General features: G+C 41.1%; 1 protein-coding gene across 2 annotated transcripts in view; it reads right to left on the reverse strand.

The window, feature by feature from the left end:
* Nucleotides 1-6,283: 6,283 nt before the first annotated feature.
* The window catches only part of LMO3 (LIM domain only 3), a 94,322-nt gene continuing 82,814 nt past the window's right edge, over nt 6,284-17,791 (reverse strand). For both annotated transcript variants that reach the window (XM_083365333.1, XM_083365332.1), the window contains exon 4: nt 6,284-8,013. In XM_083365333.1, coding sequence (XP_083221459.1) covers nt 7,908-8,013 — 106 coding nt within the window. In that variant the 3' untranslated portion in view covers nt 6,284-7,907. The remainder of the gene's footprint in view (nt 8,014-17,791) is intronic.

Below are 17,791 nucleotides of genomic sequence, written 5' to 3' on the forward strand. Positions count from 1 at the left end.
TTTAATTTGTAGCTTTGAAGACCACGCTTCTACTAATTTGAAACACGGAACACATGAAGAGGAACTATAACCCCCTTCCCTCCTATTTTAGTGGTATAGAAAAATCTCTCCTCCTCTAAATTTAATATTTGCTTTGAGGGGGAAAAATGGGCACTAATCAAGCACTAATTGGGTGACATTCCACTTTTGTGCCAGTTGTGATGTCAATAACTGTTAGTTTCTTCCCCCTTGATTTGCATTTTTCCACCAAATGTTGCACATTAATTTGTTTATAAATATCAAAAGTAATTTCTACTTTGATTGTGATACCCTTTCTTTTTAATGAGTGGAATGAAATGTCAGTAAGCTTCTGCACATAATGTGTGTGATCTTCACTGAGTTGTAACACACCCACACAAACACTCACACAGACACTGCATTGTATCTTAGACACAGCAGAGAACAATCTAATTAATAGAGGAGGAAGAGTTACTCGCACATCACTCCTTCAGCTTATTTGAGGCCAAACAGATGTCTCCTTCATGGCTTCTTCTCTCCATCCAGTGACATAGATGTGAAAAACAATTTGCATAATTGTTTAATTGGAAATCGATAACCTGCTAAAGCCTTTGGCTTTGAGCACTTACCTATAAAATGGGAATAACAGCGACAGTGATACTTTTTAGAGAAAATAAGGAAAACATGGTCAAGCTCCTTAACAGAACAACAGAGTTGGAAAGGACCTTGGAGGTCTTCTACTCCAACACCCTGCTCAGGCAGGAGACCCTTTGCCATTCTGGAAAAATGGCTGTCCAGATCTCCAGTGATGGAGCACCACAACTTCTGGAGGCAAGCCGTTCCACTGGTTTATTGTGATCACTGTCAGGAAATTTCTCCTTAGTTCTAGGTTGCTTCTCTCCTTGATTAAATTCCATCCGTTGCTTCTTGTCTTGCCTTCTGGGGCTTTGGAGAATAGGTTGACCTCCTTGTCAGACAGCATCTAGTCATTGTTTGAGGATAGCACTTAGACTTATATACCCCTCCATAGTGCTTTACACACCCCTCTCTAAGTGGTTTACAGAGTCAACATATTGCCCCAAACAATCTGGGTCCTCATTTTACTGACCTTGGAAGGATGGAAGGCTGAATCAACTTTGAGCCAGTGAGACTCGAACTGCCAAACTGCTGTCAGCTAGGAGTCAGCAGAAGTAGCCTGCGGTACTGCATTCTAACCACTGCGCCACCAAGGATCTTTAGTTTAGGACACATGGCGCTCACTCCTTTATGAAGCTAATCTTCCAATTGCCAATTGTAAGCATGTCTTAAAATACCATATTGGCCATAATCAGGTGACTTTTACACACACACACACACACACACACACACACACACACACACAGAGGCTGCATAATTTATAACTGCCATTTGTACAAGCCGTGTTGTAATCAAAGTGATCCAAGGGTGACTCATTAATTAATTGTCTTTTATTATGATGTGCTATTGAGTTAATGAGCAATTTGTATCAGATGATGTTCTGAACACATTGATTACATAAAATTTTTCAGAAAGCTTTCATCCAACGGCACTGTGAAAAAGGAGAAGATGGCAAGTATGCTTTGGCTAGTCTTCTTTGCAAAGAATTTGTGTCACTATGGAATCATCGCAAAGGCATTTAGGGTGCCTCCCAATGGGAAAACTCACAAGACAAATCCACTTTGGTTTATAGGATCCCTCTTTGTCCTGACCAATTCTTCACCCCCAGAAGTCCCACCTTGCTTTGAAATGCTTCTGGAGGCAAGTTGTTCCACTGATTTTTTTTGTTCTGTCAGGAAATTCTTTCTTATTTCTAGGTTGGTTCTCTCCTTGATTAGTTTCCATCCATTGCTTCTTATTCTGCCTTTGGGTGCTTTGGAAAATATTTTGACCCCCACCTCTTATTTGTGGCAGCCTCTTAAATATTACATAGAGCTTAGATATTACATAGATCTGCTGTAGCTCCTATCATCAGTTTAGTAATTTCATCTCTCAAGCTCCATTTTAGAGAGACAGGATGAAGGTGGACAGGCTGCTGTTAGTGGGCCATGGGATGTCATCCCAGAAGTGGCTGCCATTTTTTGAGGGGTTACATCTCAATGCAGCTGCCCTGAAAATGGTGGCTGCTTCTGGGAATGGGGGGGGGCATGGGGAGAACACTACAGCATCCTTCCAATTGGTCATAAGTGCAAATGAACCTGGGAGCACTGTAACAGCCATAATTCCAGGACCATGTCATAAGTAGTTTTTTAGGAGAATTTTAGGTGTTTTTAGGGGTCTTCCATAACTTCAAATGGTTGCAAAGCAACTGGTCATAAGGACACCCAGGACAACCTGTACTCAGTATAAAATAAAATAGTTTGGTTGCCAACCAGTGCACAATATTAGGTTCATGTGACACTTGTACTGAAATAAACTTAGTTGTCAAGAATGAAATGTTGGCATTTATGTGCCTCATCGTTTCAACTTGCCATTAGAGTAAAGGGCGGGAGGGGGGAAGTGTAGCTTTAGAATGGATTAGATGGAGAAACGACTCCATGATTCCACTGAAGACCATGAAAGCCTGAAACCTTTCCAAGGACATTGCAGCAGGTGTGGAAGAGGAAGCAGATGGTTCCCATAACAAAGTGAAATTGTTTACATGGACTACGTGTGAGGGTGGGTGTTTGGCCATAGAAATTATTGTTTAATACTATGAACTGGTGTCTGGGAACCTCAGTTAGTTTTGCTTCGACATTATACCATGCCAGGTATTCAATAAACAGTATGATTTTCAGAAACGGAATGTCCCTGGAATTTTATTTGGATTCTCAAGCTGGATGTTGACATTGGTCTTTGCTAGTTACTTTGCAAAAGCACATTCACAGATTCTTTTTTTAGGGTGCCTTCCCCAGTCAATGATGACTCCTGGAGACTGCCTGGATTAATCCATGCCATTTCCCTGGTGTAGAAGTGGTTTCTATTGCTTCCTTTTTAGGGCTGAGAGAATGACTGGATCAAGGCCACCCAGCTGGTTTTGTGTCTAAAACAGAACTCACAGTCTTCCAATTTCTAGTCTATTGCCTTAACCACTATACCAAACTGGCTCTAATAATATATGTTAATAATAGATTTATTAATAATAATAGATGTTAATAGATGTTTTTGAGCATATATTAGAATCTGATTATCCAAAGGGCAACCTATATGTCCAATCTCTTCTTAAAAATGTCCAGTTTTGGAGCACCCACAACTTCTGGAGGCAAGCCGTTCCGCTGATTGTTCTGTCAAGAAATTTCTCCTTAGTTCTAGGTTGCTTCTCTCCTTGATTAGTTTCCATCTGTTGTTTCTTCTCCTGCCTTCAGGTGCTTTGAATAGGTTGACTCCCTCTTCTTTGTGGCAACCCCTGAGATATTACAACACTGCTATCATGTCATCCCTAGTCCTTCTTTTCATTAAACTTGACATACCCCGTTTTTCGTATGTTCTATTCTCCAATTCAGTGGTGGGATTCAAATATGCAAACAACTGGTTCCCTGTGTGGATGCTGCTTCCAGAAGTCCATTCTGGGCCTGGGCAACAAAAAATTAGCTACCCGTTCTGCGAAACTGGTGCAAACTGGCTGAATCCCACCACTGCTCCAATCCCTTAATAATCATGGTTGCTCTTCTCTGCATTCTTTCTAGATCTCAACATCTTTTTTTATAATGTGGTGACCAAAACTGGATGCAATATTCCAAGTGTGGTCATCAGGGCTGTCGTGAAAAAGATTAGCCTGAATCAAGCCAAAGGACCCAATCAACCATCAATTAGTTATTGTACTATTTCACTGAATTTGCAAATGACAGTATTGAGCTGCACCCTGTAACCTTTTTTTTCTGTTGCTTGGTCTCTAGTTGTCTGAATTGTTCTTTAAGGAAATGGCAAATATTCTTCTCAAAAATGAGAAGAAAGCAACCTATTAGGAAATGAATGCAGGCACCCTTGTTGTAAAGAAAACAAGTGAGCAAGCAAGCAATATTATCTTAACAGCTTATCATCCAGAACTCATGTGCTGCCTCAAATTCAATTTAGCATTTGAGCCTAATAGTCATCTTTTTGTTTTCATTTCGCCCGAGATCACCATTTGTGCTCTTGCTCCTCTATGCATCAATCAACTTGCTGCTGCCGTGCTAAATAATGTTATCTTTTCCCTGAGCTTTGCATCTTTTCTGACATGCATGCATTCCACTCTATGTCTGTGAAACTCCTAGCTTTTCAATGGGCCTGTCATGTAATAATGAGGAGTAGATTCACACAAACAGGGCTTAGGCACACAGATAAGATGGCATAGCTATTCAAAGACAGGCTGTATGTTCCTGGGATCAATATTAGGATTCTCTCTGCTAGCTGAAGTGCAAAAGTAAGTGGAAGATCATGCCTATGAGGTTACACAGGATGGACATTGTAATACTTGAAACATGGTTTTTGTAGTATTGTTGCACTGACTAACATGGGTTTTCTTGTATTTTAAATTTGCTTTTTCAAATATATTGCTAGGCCTAAACCAGTAGTGTCAAACTGCAGGCCAGTTGCATCATACGGAGGCCGCACCCACCCCAGCTCTGGCAATGCAAAAAAAGTCGTGATATGTTGCGACACGTCAAGTGACGTGGCGAGTTTGACCCCCGTAGCCTAAATTTTCAAGAAAAAGTCTCCGTTTCAGAAATCAGGTCTGCCAGGAGAGTATTCGTTATATTGTAGATAACAACTTCATTTTTAGCAGTTCTCAAGCATGAACAAAGAAAATAGTCAAGCCCAATCTTGAGAAGTGCTGAGAACAGGGCTTTTTTTCTCATAGAACGCTCAGAACGGAGTTCCGGCACCTTTTTTGGGTGGAACCTTGTAGGGTAGGCAAGGCGGGTTGTATGACATGTGTGAGTTCCGGCACCTTTTTCTTTTACAAAAAAAGCACTGGCTGAGAACATATCTTAACCAAGACCCATTTTGATGTTTTTCCTTTGCAAATGTCTTACTTTTGCTTAGAACACATGTTCTTTTCCATGGCTATGTTCACATATTACTGGACGCTTTAATTCTTGCGACATAACTGGACAGATGAATATTTCTAAACCAATTAACTTTTGCTTTGAAGTTCTTTGTTGTGCTAACTATAAATGCAAGCCATTTTTCCCGATTCCTCCTTTTCATAGGAACACCCCACTTTATCAGAGTACTCTAATAAATTGCTTTTAAAACTTCTGACTCGGTTATTTATTAGCCGAGGCAGAACCTAGAGCCAGATTTGGCCATCACCTTGCATCAATGTAGGGATGCGGTGGCTCAGTGGGTTAGGATGCTGAGCTTGTCAATCAGATCGGCAGTTTGGTGGGTTGAATCCCGAGTGCCGCGTAGCAGAGTGAGCGCCTGTTACTCGTCCCAGCTTCTGCCAACCTAGCAGTTCGAAAGCACGTAAAAATACAAGTAGAAAAATAGGGACCACTACGGTGGGAAGGTAACAGCGTTCCGTGCGCCTTTGGCATCTAGTCATGCCGGCCACGTGACCACGGAGACGTCCTCGGACAAGCGCTGGCTCTTTGGCTTTGAAACAGAGATGAGCACCGGCCCCTAGAGTTGGAAACGACTAGCACGCATTTGTGGGGGAACTTTTACCTTTACCTTAAAGGAAAAATAATTGTGCCTCACAATGCCTCTTTGCGTGGAAGGTGCAAATTAGATTGGTTCATAAGACACTGCAAATAAAATGAACTTAGCCTCCATTCCTGGGTATCAGAGCTTTCGTGTAAATGACAAACCTGGCTACAGGAGTTGCATAAAATAGCCAAATAGGGAAAGAAACCATAAAAGATTTTCTTCGGACTGCAACACCAAAAGGGAATATGGTTGTCCTCTTCCCAGTATAGATAGAATCACTTTGCTTGGCAGACCAGGATAACTGATGATACCAAGCCCCCTTAATTGGAAGACCATGCTTAAGAGCAATACATCATGAAGTCTGGAGCCCAGAAAGGGTCTTTGCACAACTCACAATGCATTTGTTTGAGGACTTCAAATGATGGCCAGCTGGCTGGAGAAGCAGTAGTCCTACTGTAGTGTTACCACTCCAGGGAAATTGTGCAAGCAGAGAAGTTGTGAATCTCCCCATTTTGGCTGGTGATTTTTCGGAACAGCTGTTGTGTACAATGCAAATGGCAACTGTATTAGACAACTAGCAGTTGGCCAACAAGGAGGCGATGGGACATGGAGAAGCACCAGTTTCAAATATTGCCATCCAATCCTTCGATTTTATTTCTTTTTAGAAGTTCCCACCCCAACAGTTTGGAATGGATAACAATAAATTAAGAAACAAACAAAAAATACAATATCCAGTTAAGTTTTGAGCAAACACATCTACAAAAGAACAGATGCTAAAAACCTTAGGGCTGTACTGGAGGCGTTTCATTTCTGTTTCCACAAATGACGGGCCAACGCAAATGAGAGGATCGCGCTTCTGAATGAAGACACAGGGATTTGGTCAGACTTCTGCATGAAGGCATTGCCACTGTGGTGGGACAGACACCTTGGAAGCGTCTCTGACCAGTCCAGTTGTCTTGCATTAGCACATAGATAGTAGCCTCAAGAGGGCACTCACGGTCAATAATGCAAGTTGGGACTGACCACACAAATCTCTTAAATCCACTGGACAAGATGAAATTTAGGAAAGACACTGAGGGCGTTGTTCTCTTTAAATAATATGTTCCTGTACAGGAGCAGAAATCACTATGCTACATTAAAATAACTTCAGAAATATTTATATATACACATATAAAATATTTTACATGACACCCAAAGGCACTGAGTTGCATTGGGGCTCAGCTCCTCATTCCCAGTTCTATTGGAAATGGAGAATATTATATTTTCTTAGGGAGGGTGTGGAGCACAGCAGCCCCCACAAGAATTTAAGACCTGCTCAGAAAATTCCCGTCTGTGAAATTGTTGTTGGTAGGTGACAACATAGCCATTTCCAAATAATTATGGCAAAACAGGAAATAATTTTCAATATACAGAGTGAGCAAAAAGAGCTAACATCATTCCCTTTTCTTAAAGGAAAAAGCAGCAGCAGGTCTCCAATGATCATCTTCCAAAATATCCGCAATGTCAGCACTGTCTGTTGCTAGCATTATAACCTAGTAAAAAGTTAAGCAATTTTAAACCCCACTGATTTCAACAGAAGAGTTGAGCATGCACTTAAACGTGTCCTATCCTTTTCAATGGAAGTAGGTATTTAACATTGACTCAATCTTATCTGTCATTTTAAATTTGAACAGTTCAAAGGTCAATGTTGCAGTTGTACAGCTTCCGATACAGAGAAGAATACAACGGGATTGGCTCTTAAAATCTCTTCCCCCCCCCACTTGCTTGTTGGTTTTACTAGAAAGATATAGCTTTTTCAAAATAGCTGGTAGATACAGAAAGCATAAATATATCATAAAGTTTAGACACCGATTGTACTAAATGCAACAATACAAAGAAGCAAACAGGAACACAAATAGTAACACAATAAAACTGTATTACATTTGTGCTTCAAATCTTACAATATATTATGTACATTAGTCCAAAATAAGCATCTCATGCCAAAGGACACAAAAGGGGGAAAAAATAACCTCCCCAAACCAGCAAGCCAAACTCAAAACTAAACTTTCAGCTGTATTTACAATATTTTTAATAGACATCCAGCTGTGAACAGGTGCAATTTTTACTACAGATAAGTGCAGTTCTCTTTTTATTCCACAGGATCATTTTTTTTCCTCCCTATATCTATGCTATTTAGTAGGTTCTGGTGTCATTTCTTATATACATGTTAAAAAGAGAAGGAACGAACAGAAAAAGAAAAGAATGATGGGCTTCCGTAATCAGAGCAGTTTGGAGGGTCTGAATCAGCGGACTTGGGGCGCATAGCCTTCTTTCATTAAACCCTCTTCATAGTCCGTCTGGCAGAGAATCATGTTGTTCTTTAGGAAAAATTTGTCTCCCACGCAAAACCTGGAAATACAAGAGGGGAAGAGATGATTCAGTTTGTGCTGGATCCTATGATGCCTCGAACCAGGAGGGGAACCTTTAAGATAGCCAACCACAGTTCTTCATATTTTTATAGGCTCCCCTTATCTACACCCAGCCCTTTCTCCTCACAACCTCATCCCACAAGACTTAGAATGCTGACCTTCTGTGCTGTTTGGTTGCTGAGGAAATCTTAACAACCAGAACGGGAATGGACTGGGACAGAGTGGCCCAAATTAGCAATAGCACATAGACTTCGCTTCATAGTGCTTTACAGCCCTCTCTAAGCGGTTTACACAGTCAGCATATTGCTCCCGAACAATCTGGGTCCTCATTTAACCCACCTCGGATGGATGGATGGAGGCGTGAGTCAGCCTTGAGCCGGTCAGAATCGAACTGCTGGCAGCCGGCAGATTTAGCTTGCAATCCTGCATTCTAACTACTACGCCACCATGGCTCAGTATACAAACCGGTTGTACAATTTGCTTTTTCATAGGTAGATTTCTGTATCTGTTGTTTTCTATTTGTGATTTGTACCCAATTGTTTTATTTATTTTGCATTGCCTAACAGAAAGGACCTCACAAGGATCCGATCGTTATGTTGCCCAGAGTTACTTTTGGTAAGATGGGCAGCTATACAAATTTGATTAATACATACATAAATATAATATAGTTCATGGTTGGTTGTCCTGACATGGAGGGGTTATTACTGACCTACTAATCAGGCTCTGGACAGATGTTTTATCTTATATCTTTGTGTGGCTGACTTACGGTAGCATCAAATCTGAACTCAGGGGCACCAACCAAGGTAGATACGGGGTGAAACTTTGCTGAAAATACCCATTTATTTAGGTAGTCCTCGACTTATGACCACAATTGAGCCCAAAATTTCCACTGCTAAGTGAGAGAGTTGTTAAGTGAATTTTGCCTCCTTTTATGACCACAGTTGTTAAATGAATTGCTGCCATTGTTAAGTCAACAACAGGGTTGTTTAGGGAATCTGGCTTCCCCATTGACTTTGCTAGTCAGAAGGTTGCAAAAGGTGACCCCCGGGGCACTGCGACCGTCATAAATATGCATCAATTTTGATCATGGGGATGCTGCAATGGTTGCAAAGTGTGAAAAAGGGTCGTAAGTCGCTTTTTCGGTCCTGTCAGTGGTCACTAAATGAACTGTTGTAAGTCGAGGACTACCTGTACCTCAATATTAATTTTTCCAAGCTCAGAAAATGTAAACCCAAGGTAAGTTGACTAGGTTCTTTATGTCCCTTTTCTAATACAAGAAAAGCAGCTGCAGACACACAAGACAGAAGGGCAGGATCAATGGGCTCACCCCAATTTTCTCATTTAGGGAACTATTACATGGCTGAATTCACACCAGTCAGATTTAGAAGGGCAAGGCCCTAAGCTATAAAAAGCTTGTAGGCCCCTTGTTAAAACGTTACACTAGAAAGCCTAACTAATAGGGCCTTGGGCCAGTACAAAAATAAAATAAAATAAAATAAAAAACATACAGTATATATGCCTTTGAGTTATTAAATAGCAAAGTATTTAAAGTGAGAAATACAAATTAGTTTAAAATGAATGCATTTATCGATTACACATTTATCATTTGGCTGGCTTGATCTCCTCCTGTAGCACGCCCTAGAAACAGCAGATAAATATGCAGTAATTCTTAAAATAATTTTTAAGATACATTAATAGGTGCACAAAACGTTGACAAAATAAGTAAAGAGGATCACTTTAGTTAACAGAAGTAATAATGGACTTGTCTGCAAAATCAGAAACCGATATTCCGAAATTTCACAATGCCCCAAGCTGTAGATACGTTGCATTGCGTTGATATAAATTAACCACAATTGGTTGGGTTCATACAACATGCGGAACTCTAACCAAACAAACCCCTTTATGGCTCGGTGAGTATATGAGCTTAAGAATTTAAGTGAAGAAGAAAGAGCATACTCGGTTGTGGCTAAAACGTAATAACTGGGAGAAGTCATAAGCCAAAGTAATAAAGAATAAACAGGAATAATTTTATAGTGAAAGCAAATCTCCAGGAAACTAGATGAAATGATATATCTGATGTTATCTATCTACCTACCACTAGCATGACGTGATGCCACAGAACTGAGGTCCTTGTCACCATGTGGGCTATAAGAGAGCAGGCATCAAAAACTTTGTGGGGTTCCTTCTACCCACGTCTTTTTCAATCCAAAATTGGGGTTCAAAAGAGGTTAGAGAAATTGGCCTTTTTACAGAAACCCAAACTATCTGTAGCATGGTGTTTACAATGGGCTTATTTTATTTTATGTTATTGAGTAATCTCTTTAAATGCAGTCTGGAGAAGAGAGTGGACCATCCCCCAGAGGCAGCCAGGGTTGTCTTTCAGTATACAGAAGAATTTAGCTAATGAATGATGCTATTGGGGTGGGGGCGTCCTAATTGGTTTGTTACAAGGGCTCCATCTATAAAAACATCCTTGGAAGAACTGCCTGCTGCAGTCCAATTAAATAAAAAAAAAAAGAGTCACCCAAATGAACTTTTTTTTTTTTGCATTGAAGGGGACAGATGAAAACGCCTTTGCTTCAACTAATTACCCATCTTGGTCTAGAAAGCATTCTTTAATTTGGCCTTGGATTACAATGTCCTTTCTGCCCCGCTACCCCCCCTGGATAATCTTCTAAACCGCAACATTTTGGACCCAATTAAGAACTGAAATAAATGCACGCATTGTTTACAGTACATTGAACAACAGAGTAGCTATGGGAATAGGCTGTATATGTACTTAATTGCAACAATTTAACCTTCAAACAGCAATGTCTGGTGTATCTGACCCAGGAAAAGTACACAGAATTATATGCGTTGACCTGCCCAACCTCTGATAGCGGCTCCCTCGTTTTTTTTTTTTTTATTACTCAGTCACTCTCTAATGATGCTGGAAGCCGAAATCTGAGGGAATTGTCAAGGAGTAAATTGTATGCTGAAAAGAGGCCTTTAATGCTTTGTGAAGTTGTGAGGTTTTAAATGGAACAGCAGTTGGACTGATTTACATTTGTAAAGATTGGAATTCTAGACAAACAGTGAAGCCATTTATTTTCCAACTGGGTAGCTTTGGAAATTTATCCTTATGCTTGCTAAATAAGAGAGAGAGGGAGAAAATAGTGTAATAAAAAAAGTGAATTGAAAAGAATTAGCTCGGCTCCCGAAGGAAAATTGGGCTGTTTATTTGTGGACTTTCACTCTGTTCCCCCCCTCCCTCCAAACTTCATCTCCACATTCCTTTCTCTGTCTTTCTTCCATCTGTGGATTTAAACCCACTCTTTATAACACAGAGATTATATGGTGATCCTGAAAATGCAGGAGTTATTTATGAACAAATCAGTTTCACCAAATGCGTCTTATTTCCCAATTTGTGGTCTGCTGCAGCCTGTTTTTATATTTCATTATATTTCTTACGGAACAAAGATAAAGAGACCGACCAAGGGAGCAAATCTTCTTATACGTTTTATCCCTTCTCCTTTTTTGTGTGTGTGTGTCTGGGTGAGCACTGCTTGTCCTTTGCAAAAACAGTCAGGTTCTTCTCTCATTTTGTCACCCTTTGAGGAAATATTCGTCCCACCCAGGTGTAGTTAAGATAAAAGCAATCCGTGTGAAAACTTGAAGATGTACAAACCATCATCTAAGTATAAAACGTGGAAAGAAAAGTGTGATATCCCATTCTTTCTACCGATTCCATCTCCATCGCTCCTGCTAGAAAAAAAAAATGGAGATTCTTTCCTATCATTCAGGGGACAAAAAGACAAAAACACCACAGGAGTTTCATCTCTGCCTTGACAAGCACCATGGTGGAAGATAGTAGAAGAACTCCATTTCTCTGTAAAGTCCACCGATAAAGTCCATCAGATCCAAGGCTCGTAGGGCTGAAGTAGGCAGAATTTTCCCCCAATCTAATTAAGTTTCCTACCCATGTAGGTTCACAGGGGAGAACAGCTAAAAAAAGCCAAGCAAGGATTGACTGATTTATATTTAGGAGACAGCCAAGAAATCCCAAAGGAGTAGTCTAGACAGAGAAGCTGAAAGAGCACGTCAGAAGAAGTCTACGGCAAGCCAGGATCCTAATGTTACCTGCATAATCAGCAGGAGCCAAGCACAACTCACGGAAGGTGTTAACTTTTTTTCCCCAGCCCAAAGGAAGCGCTTGCAAGTCTATTTCAAGATCATATCGGGGAAGAAGGGAGTGTGTGCAGCGGCCTCTTTTCACTTCACGTCCTATCAACGGAAGCAGTGGAGCAGCGTTAGCAATTCTAGCAACCGGAGCATTGCTAGTGCTGAATAGGAAATGCTACAGCTGTATGTTGAATGAGAAATTCTGGGCCGTAATGCAGCCCTTCCCATTTAAAAAAAAAAACAACAGAACACTATTTGACATTCCAATCAAAATGGACCGAAGTCTGGTGAGGGATCATAGGCTCTCCAGAACAAAGACTTACAAAAGTATCTCTTCAGCCATTTGAATAGTGGGCTTCTAACCTTCAGAAAACTCGTTCTATGTGGAGAAGACAACAGGAGGTTCCCTTTTAGTAAATCAGCTACTAAATACAAAATGTCTTTGAGGAAAAACAAAGTCCAGCTGCCTTTTGAAAACGCACCTTTGGGATAACCATGACCTGGGTGACTCCCAGTAAGGAGTTTTATCTTACAGAGGATGAAGTGAGAAGACAATAAGTAAGTGCTAATTGTGCATAACCGATGCTAAAGATATGCAGCTGAGGCATGGAATAAATGAAGCGAACAAAAACGGGTACGTATTAGGCACTTTTAATGAAGATCCTGGAAGAGTGGTGGGAGGAATGACAGTGAGAAAGACTTTTGAGTCTCAATTCAAAAGAGGCTGCAATTATTTCTTACTTGAGTAGATCCTCCCCTCCTGGTAGGATAAAGACTGACCTTATTTTGAATGCAGACTCTTTAGTTCTGCACCAAAACAAGCTTGATGTATAGGAACTGTAAATGGCCTTGTAACTTCTAATTGCTTAGCATTATTACATTGTTTAAACAGTGGTTATTACTTGTCTGATATTTTAATTTTCTGCACAACGTGATGAGAAAGGTCAATTTAGCTTTGTTTTAGAATGTAATTGTAAAAAGCTGTAATTATGGCAGCTGCACAATTCTCCCTGCATGGGGGATGGGGAACTTACTACAGTTGGGGGAAAAAAAAAGGACTCACTACAACACTATCAAAGAGCTTGGACTCAATCTTTCATTACTTTACTGTCCTGTGCTAATTGCTTCTGGTTACTGTCCCTTTTTGCAGGCTCATAAATCAGCTCTTTCCCCCCCCCACCCCAATAGAAGCTGTGTGCACCAGATATACATATGGATGTGTGCACCAGATATACATATACGCACTCATTCCTGAAATCGAATTTAGATGTTTGGCATTGCAGCATTTGAAAAATGGCAAAACCCAGCAGATGTGAAAAATATGCAGCTTAGGAATTTGCCTCGTAAAGGAAAGAGTAAATACAGATAGTATTTACTTACGGACTACAGTTGAGCCCCAAATTTCTGTTGCCAAGTGAAACATTTGCTAAGTGAGTTTTGCCCCATTTTACGACATTCCTTGCCACATTTGTTAAGTGAATCACTGCACTTGTTAAAATTAATAACAGGGTTGTTTAAGTGAATCTGGTTTCCCCACTGCTTTTGCTTGTCGGAAGGTCACAAAAGGGGCGTCACACGTGACTCCAGGAAACTGCAACTGTCATAAATGTGAGTCAGTTCTCAAGCATCTGAATGTAAATCATGGGACCATGGGGATGCTGCAATGGTCATAAGTGTGAAAAATGGTCATAAGCCACTTTTTTCAGTGCTGTTGTAACTTTGAACGGCCACTAAAGGAATTGTTGAGGATTACCTGTAGCTACTTCATCAAGCACCCTACTCCCAATAATTCAAGGTAGACTTATGCGGCTTGTGAGTTGTGGGTTTCCTAGCTTGTAATGGTGTGAAACGGTAGCACTAACATGCTCCAAGTTGCAGTGAGAAAGTAAACATAAGAATATATGGTAAGAAAGAGAATAGTTGGACTGGTATTAAGATAGGAGTGTGCATGGTATATGGAAGAAGGCAGAGTTTGGGGACCATCCGAGATTTCAAAGCGTAGCCAGAGAAAAATGGCAACCAAATTCTTTTCTTCTTCCTCCAAAATGAAAGACAGGTACCTCAAATTAAGATCCCATCACTTGTTTTTTTCTGATTCTTTGGCAAAACTCACAACCTGGTATATAATAGAAGAGTGATGTTCTAGAACAGACATGTCAAACACAAGGCCCGGGGGCCAGATCCGGCCCACGAAGTGGTTTCACGTGGCCCGCGAAGCCATCCTAGAAACAGTGAGGGAACGGCCCCCACTGCCTGGCCCCGGCCCAAAGACCCTCCTTCTGCCAGAGACCCTCAGATCTGTCCCACCTCTGCCCAGGCCCCCATAGGCACCCTTGATGCGAACGATGTAGAGCTGGCTACGCCCAACCAGTAGGCCATACACACTCTAGCCACGCCCAGCCAGTAGGCCATGCCCACACAGGCCACACCCACCCGGCCCCCTGAGGGCAACCGCCATGCTGATACAGCCCTCAATGAAATTGAGTCTGACACCCCTGTTCTAGAATTATGGTGGATGAACCCAATACTTGAAGTGGGCAATGAGTAGATATGATTGACTTGCCTTAAATCAGGGGTCCCCAATCCCCGGTCCGTGGACCGGCACCGGGCCACGCAAACAAGTGAAGCCCCATTTGCTGGGTGCAGTCAATACACGAAACCACGCCCCCTCTGGTCAGCGGAAAAATCTTTCTCCAGAGAACTGGTCCTTGGTGCCCAAAAGATTGGGGGTCTCTGCCTTAAATGACAACTAACAGGTGGGGTACAGACACCAACTTTTAAGAGATTACATTTATTTATTTATTTGGAGAATTTATATTGCCGCCCACTCGCTCGCTATTACTCAAGGTGGTTTACGGGAAATAAAAACACAATATAAAAGAAATAAAAATAACAAAAAAATAAAATAATAATAAAATAATGACACCCCCCCCCACACACACACCCATCCCTGGCAACAACACACACTCATACCAGCTCCATCCCATTCTGGGTTCCCCAGGCCCACTGGCAGAACCACGTCTTCAGGGCCTTCTGAGAGCCTCAGAGTGGGGGCCAGTTTAATTTCTAATATGGGAGCCAACACAGAGAAGGCTCTTCTTCTGGGTTCCTCGAGATGCATCTCCTTAGGCAGGGGATGGGACCCACAACATTCCTTGCCTCCTCTCTCTAGTGCAGGGGTCTTCAAACTTGGCCCTTTTATGACTTGTGGACTTCAACTCCCAGAATTCCTCAGCCAGACACGCAAGTCATAAAAGGGCAAGTTTGAAGACCCCTGCTCTAGTGAGTTGGGTGGATGTGACGGCAAGAGACGGTCCCTCAGATAACCTGGTAACAAGCCATGAAGGACTTTAAAGGAGACAACCAGCACCTTGAATTGCACCCAGAAGCAAACTGGCAGTCAATGCAGCTCCTACAGGAGAGGTGACACATGGTCTGCACAAAACTATGCGGGCCACTACACTCTGCACCAACTGGAGCTTTTGGATGCTTTTCAAGGGCAGCCCCATGTAGAGCACATTGCAATAGTCAAGATAGGAGGTGACTTTATGTATCACATTCTGTATATGTGACGCTTCTTCACTAAATACTGTATATCTAGCATTTGGCTTTAAAATAATTCTCAGTATTGATTAGGGCAGGGGTCTTCAAACTTGGCACGCTGAATGAGGAATTCTGGGAGTTGAAGTCCACAAGTCATAAAAGGGCCAAGTTTGAAGACCCCTGGATTAGGGCATGATTTTCTAAATGTGGCAACCTTTAAGACTTGTGGACTTTAGCTCTCAGAAATCCTTAGCCAGCATGGCTGCCTGAGGATTTCTGGGAATTGAAGTCCACAAGTTTTATTGTTGTCAATTGGATTAGTGTATAAATAGCTGACTTTAGTTGCGTTATAAATGAGCTGAAGTTAAGAATACATTTTTAAAAGCTGTGATATGTTAGTCTATGACTAATTAAGATTTGGTTTGATAAAAATCTCACTCCAGCTTAGCTCTGCTTCCTGAACCCATTTCCTTTTTAAAATCTCAACTGATCAGTTCTCTTGCAATTACTTCTTCTGGAACTTGAGTGACTAGTTCCAAGCACAGGTAAAAAGCATGGTTCTCTTAATAAATCATTGTATTGTCCTATTTTATGCGATCAGGTTTGTTTCGACTGCTGTTGGCAAGAAAGATGATGCAAAGTATTGGTGGAGCAGTGGGCTAATGCCTCCTTAAGTAACACCCGCTGCCTGCAATTAGTGCAGGTTCGCATCCCACCAGGCTCAAGGTTGACTCAGCCTTCCATCCTTCCGAGGTAGGTAAAATGAGGACCCAGATTGTTGGGGGCAATAAGCTGACTTTGTAATAATGCCGCTGGGGGGGCGCGAAAGCCCTAATAAGCAGGCATATACATAGAATGAAGGCTATTGCTAAGCACATTGATTTGTGCTTTAAATTGTAAGCCACCCTGAGTCTTCGGAGAAGGGTGGGATATAAATGGGATTAAAAAAAAAGTAGTTCCAATCTGCCTCACCTCTCCTATACATTTTAGGTGAATCAGATCTGTAAAGCAGACTGAGGAAAAAGCAAATAAATTCTTCTCAGGGTATGGAAATGTGGTAGCACCTATACTTTGCAGCAAGATAAAGGGGGCTCAGTTTGGCAGAATTTTAATTGCAGAGATTGAATTCAATCCAATATTTCTACTACTACTATCTTCTTTAATTTAACCTCTGCACATATATGTGTGTGTGTGTGCATGTGTGAGAGAGAACCAACCTCTGGTGAGGCTTAAAGTCTTATTATTTTGTATCAATTTAAAATCTACTTTTTATAATTAAAATCAAATCTCCAAGCAGTTTGGGGGGGGGGGAGCTCAACATTGCACCAATGGGACTATTTCTTCCTATGGAAGGCAATTTTCTCTAGGAATATGGTTACGGAAATCAAGATATAAATATGATTATGGCTGACACCTTCAGTCCCAAAGAACCTCTGGTCTCACTCCCACAATTTTTTTTTCTTAAAAAGGAAAAAGAGTATCTCTTTTGAGTTGAATTTGACTCTGGTGATTTCATGGTCACTTCCATCTAATTTTCTCAGAAGTAATATGGAAATTATTCGCCCTTAATATATTTGAGAATAACTTTTCCTAACCTTCCTACTCCAGCGTCGTGAATTATGGTGGAGGAAGTAGCAAGGTTTACTTCTGCTTAGCTTTTAAAAAAAATAGTCAAGGTTGGGCAGTTATTGCTACCTTACGTTCTTGAGAAGCATTTCTAACTTTTATAATTGATAAAGGCAAAACAAATGGGTTTTTTTCATGGTTCATGGCTTAAACCACATTGCTCGATCGAGTGATTATGTGCCATCAACCTCACTGCTGACTCTTAGCGACCACAAAGATTTTCTCCATGATTTAAAGCATAGCTCCACTAATATTATAATCTGAACATTACATGCTGATTTTCTAAAGAGCCACATACTAATCCCTCTCCAAGTTTCACGAAGAGTAATAATCTCCTGCTATAAATTAGAGCTTAATTTTCTATTGTGTCTATTGGAGTTTCACCTTGTAAGATATTGCTTCCCATATATGCAGAATTAAGCCTTGTC

This window comes from Vipera ursinii, assembly GCF_947247035.1.
Source record: "Vipera ursinii genome assembly, chromosome: 6".
In the NCBI taxonomy this organism is placed as follows: Eukaryota; Metazoa; Chordata; class Lepidosauria; order Squamata; family Viperidae; genus Vipera; species Vipera ursinii.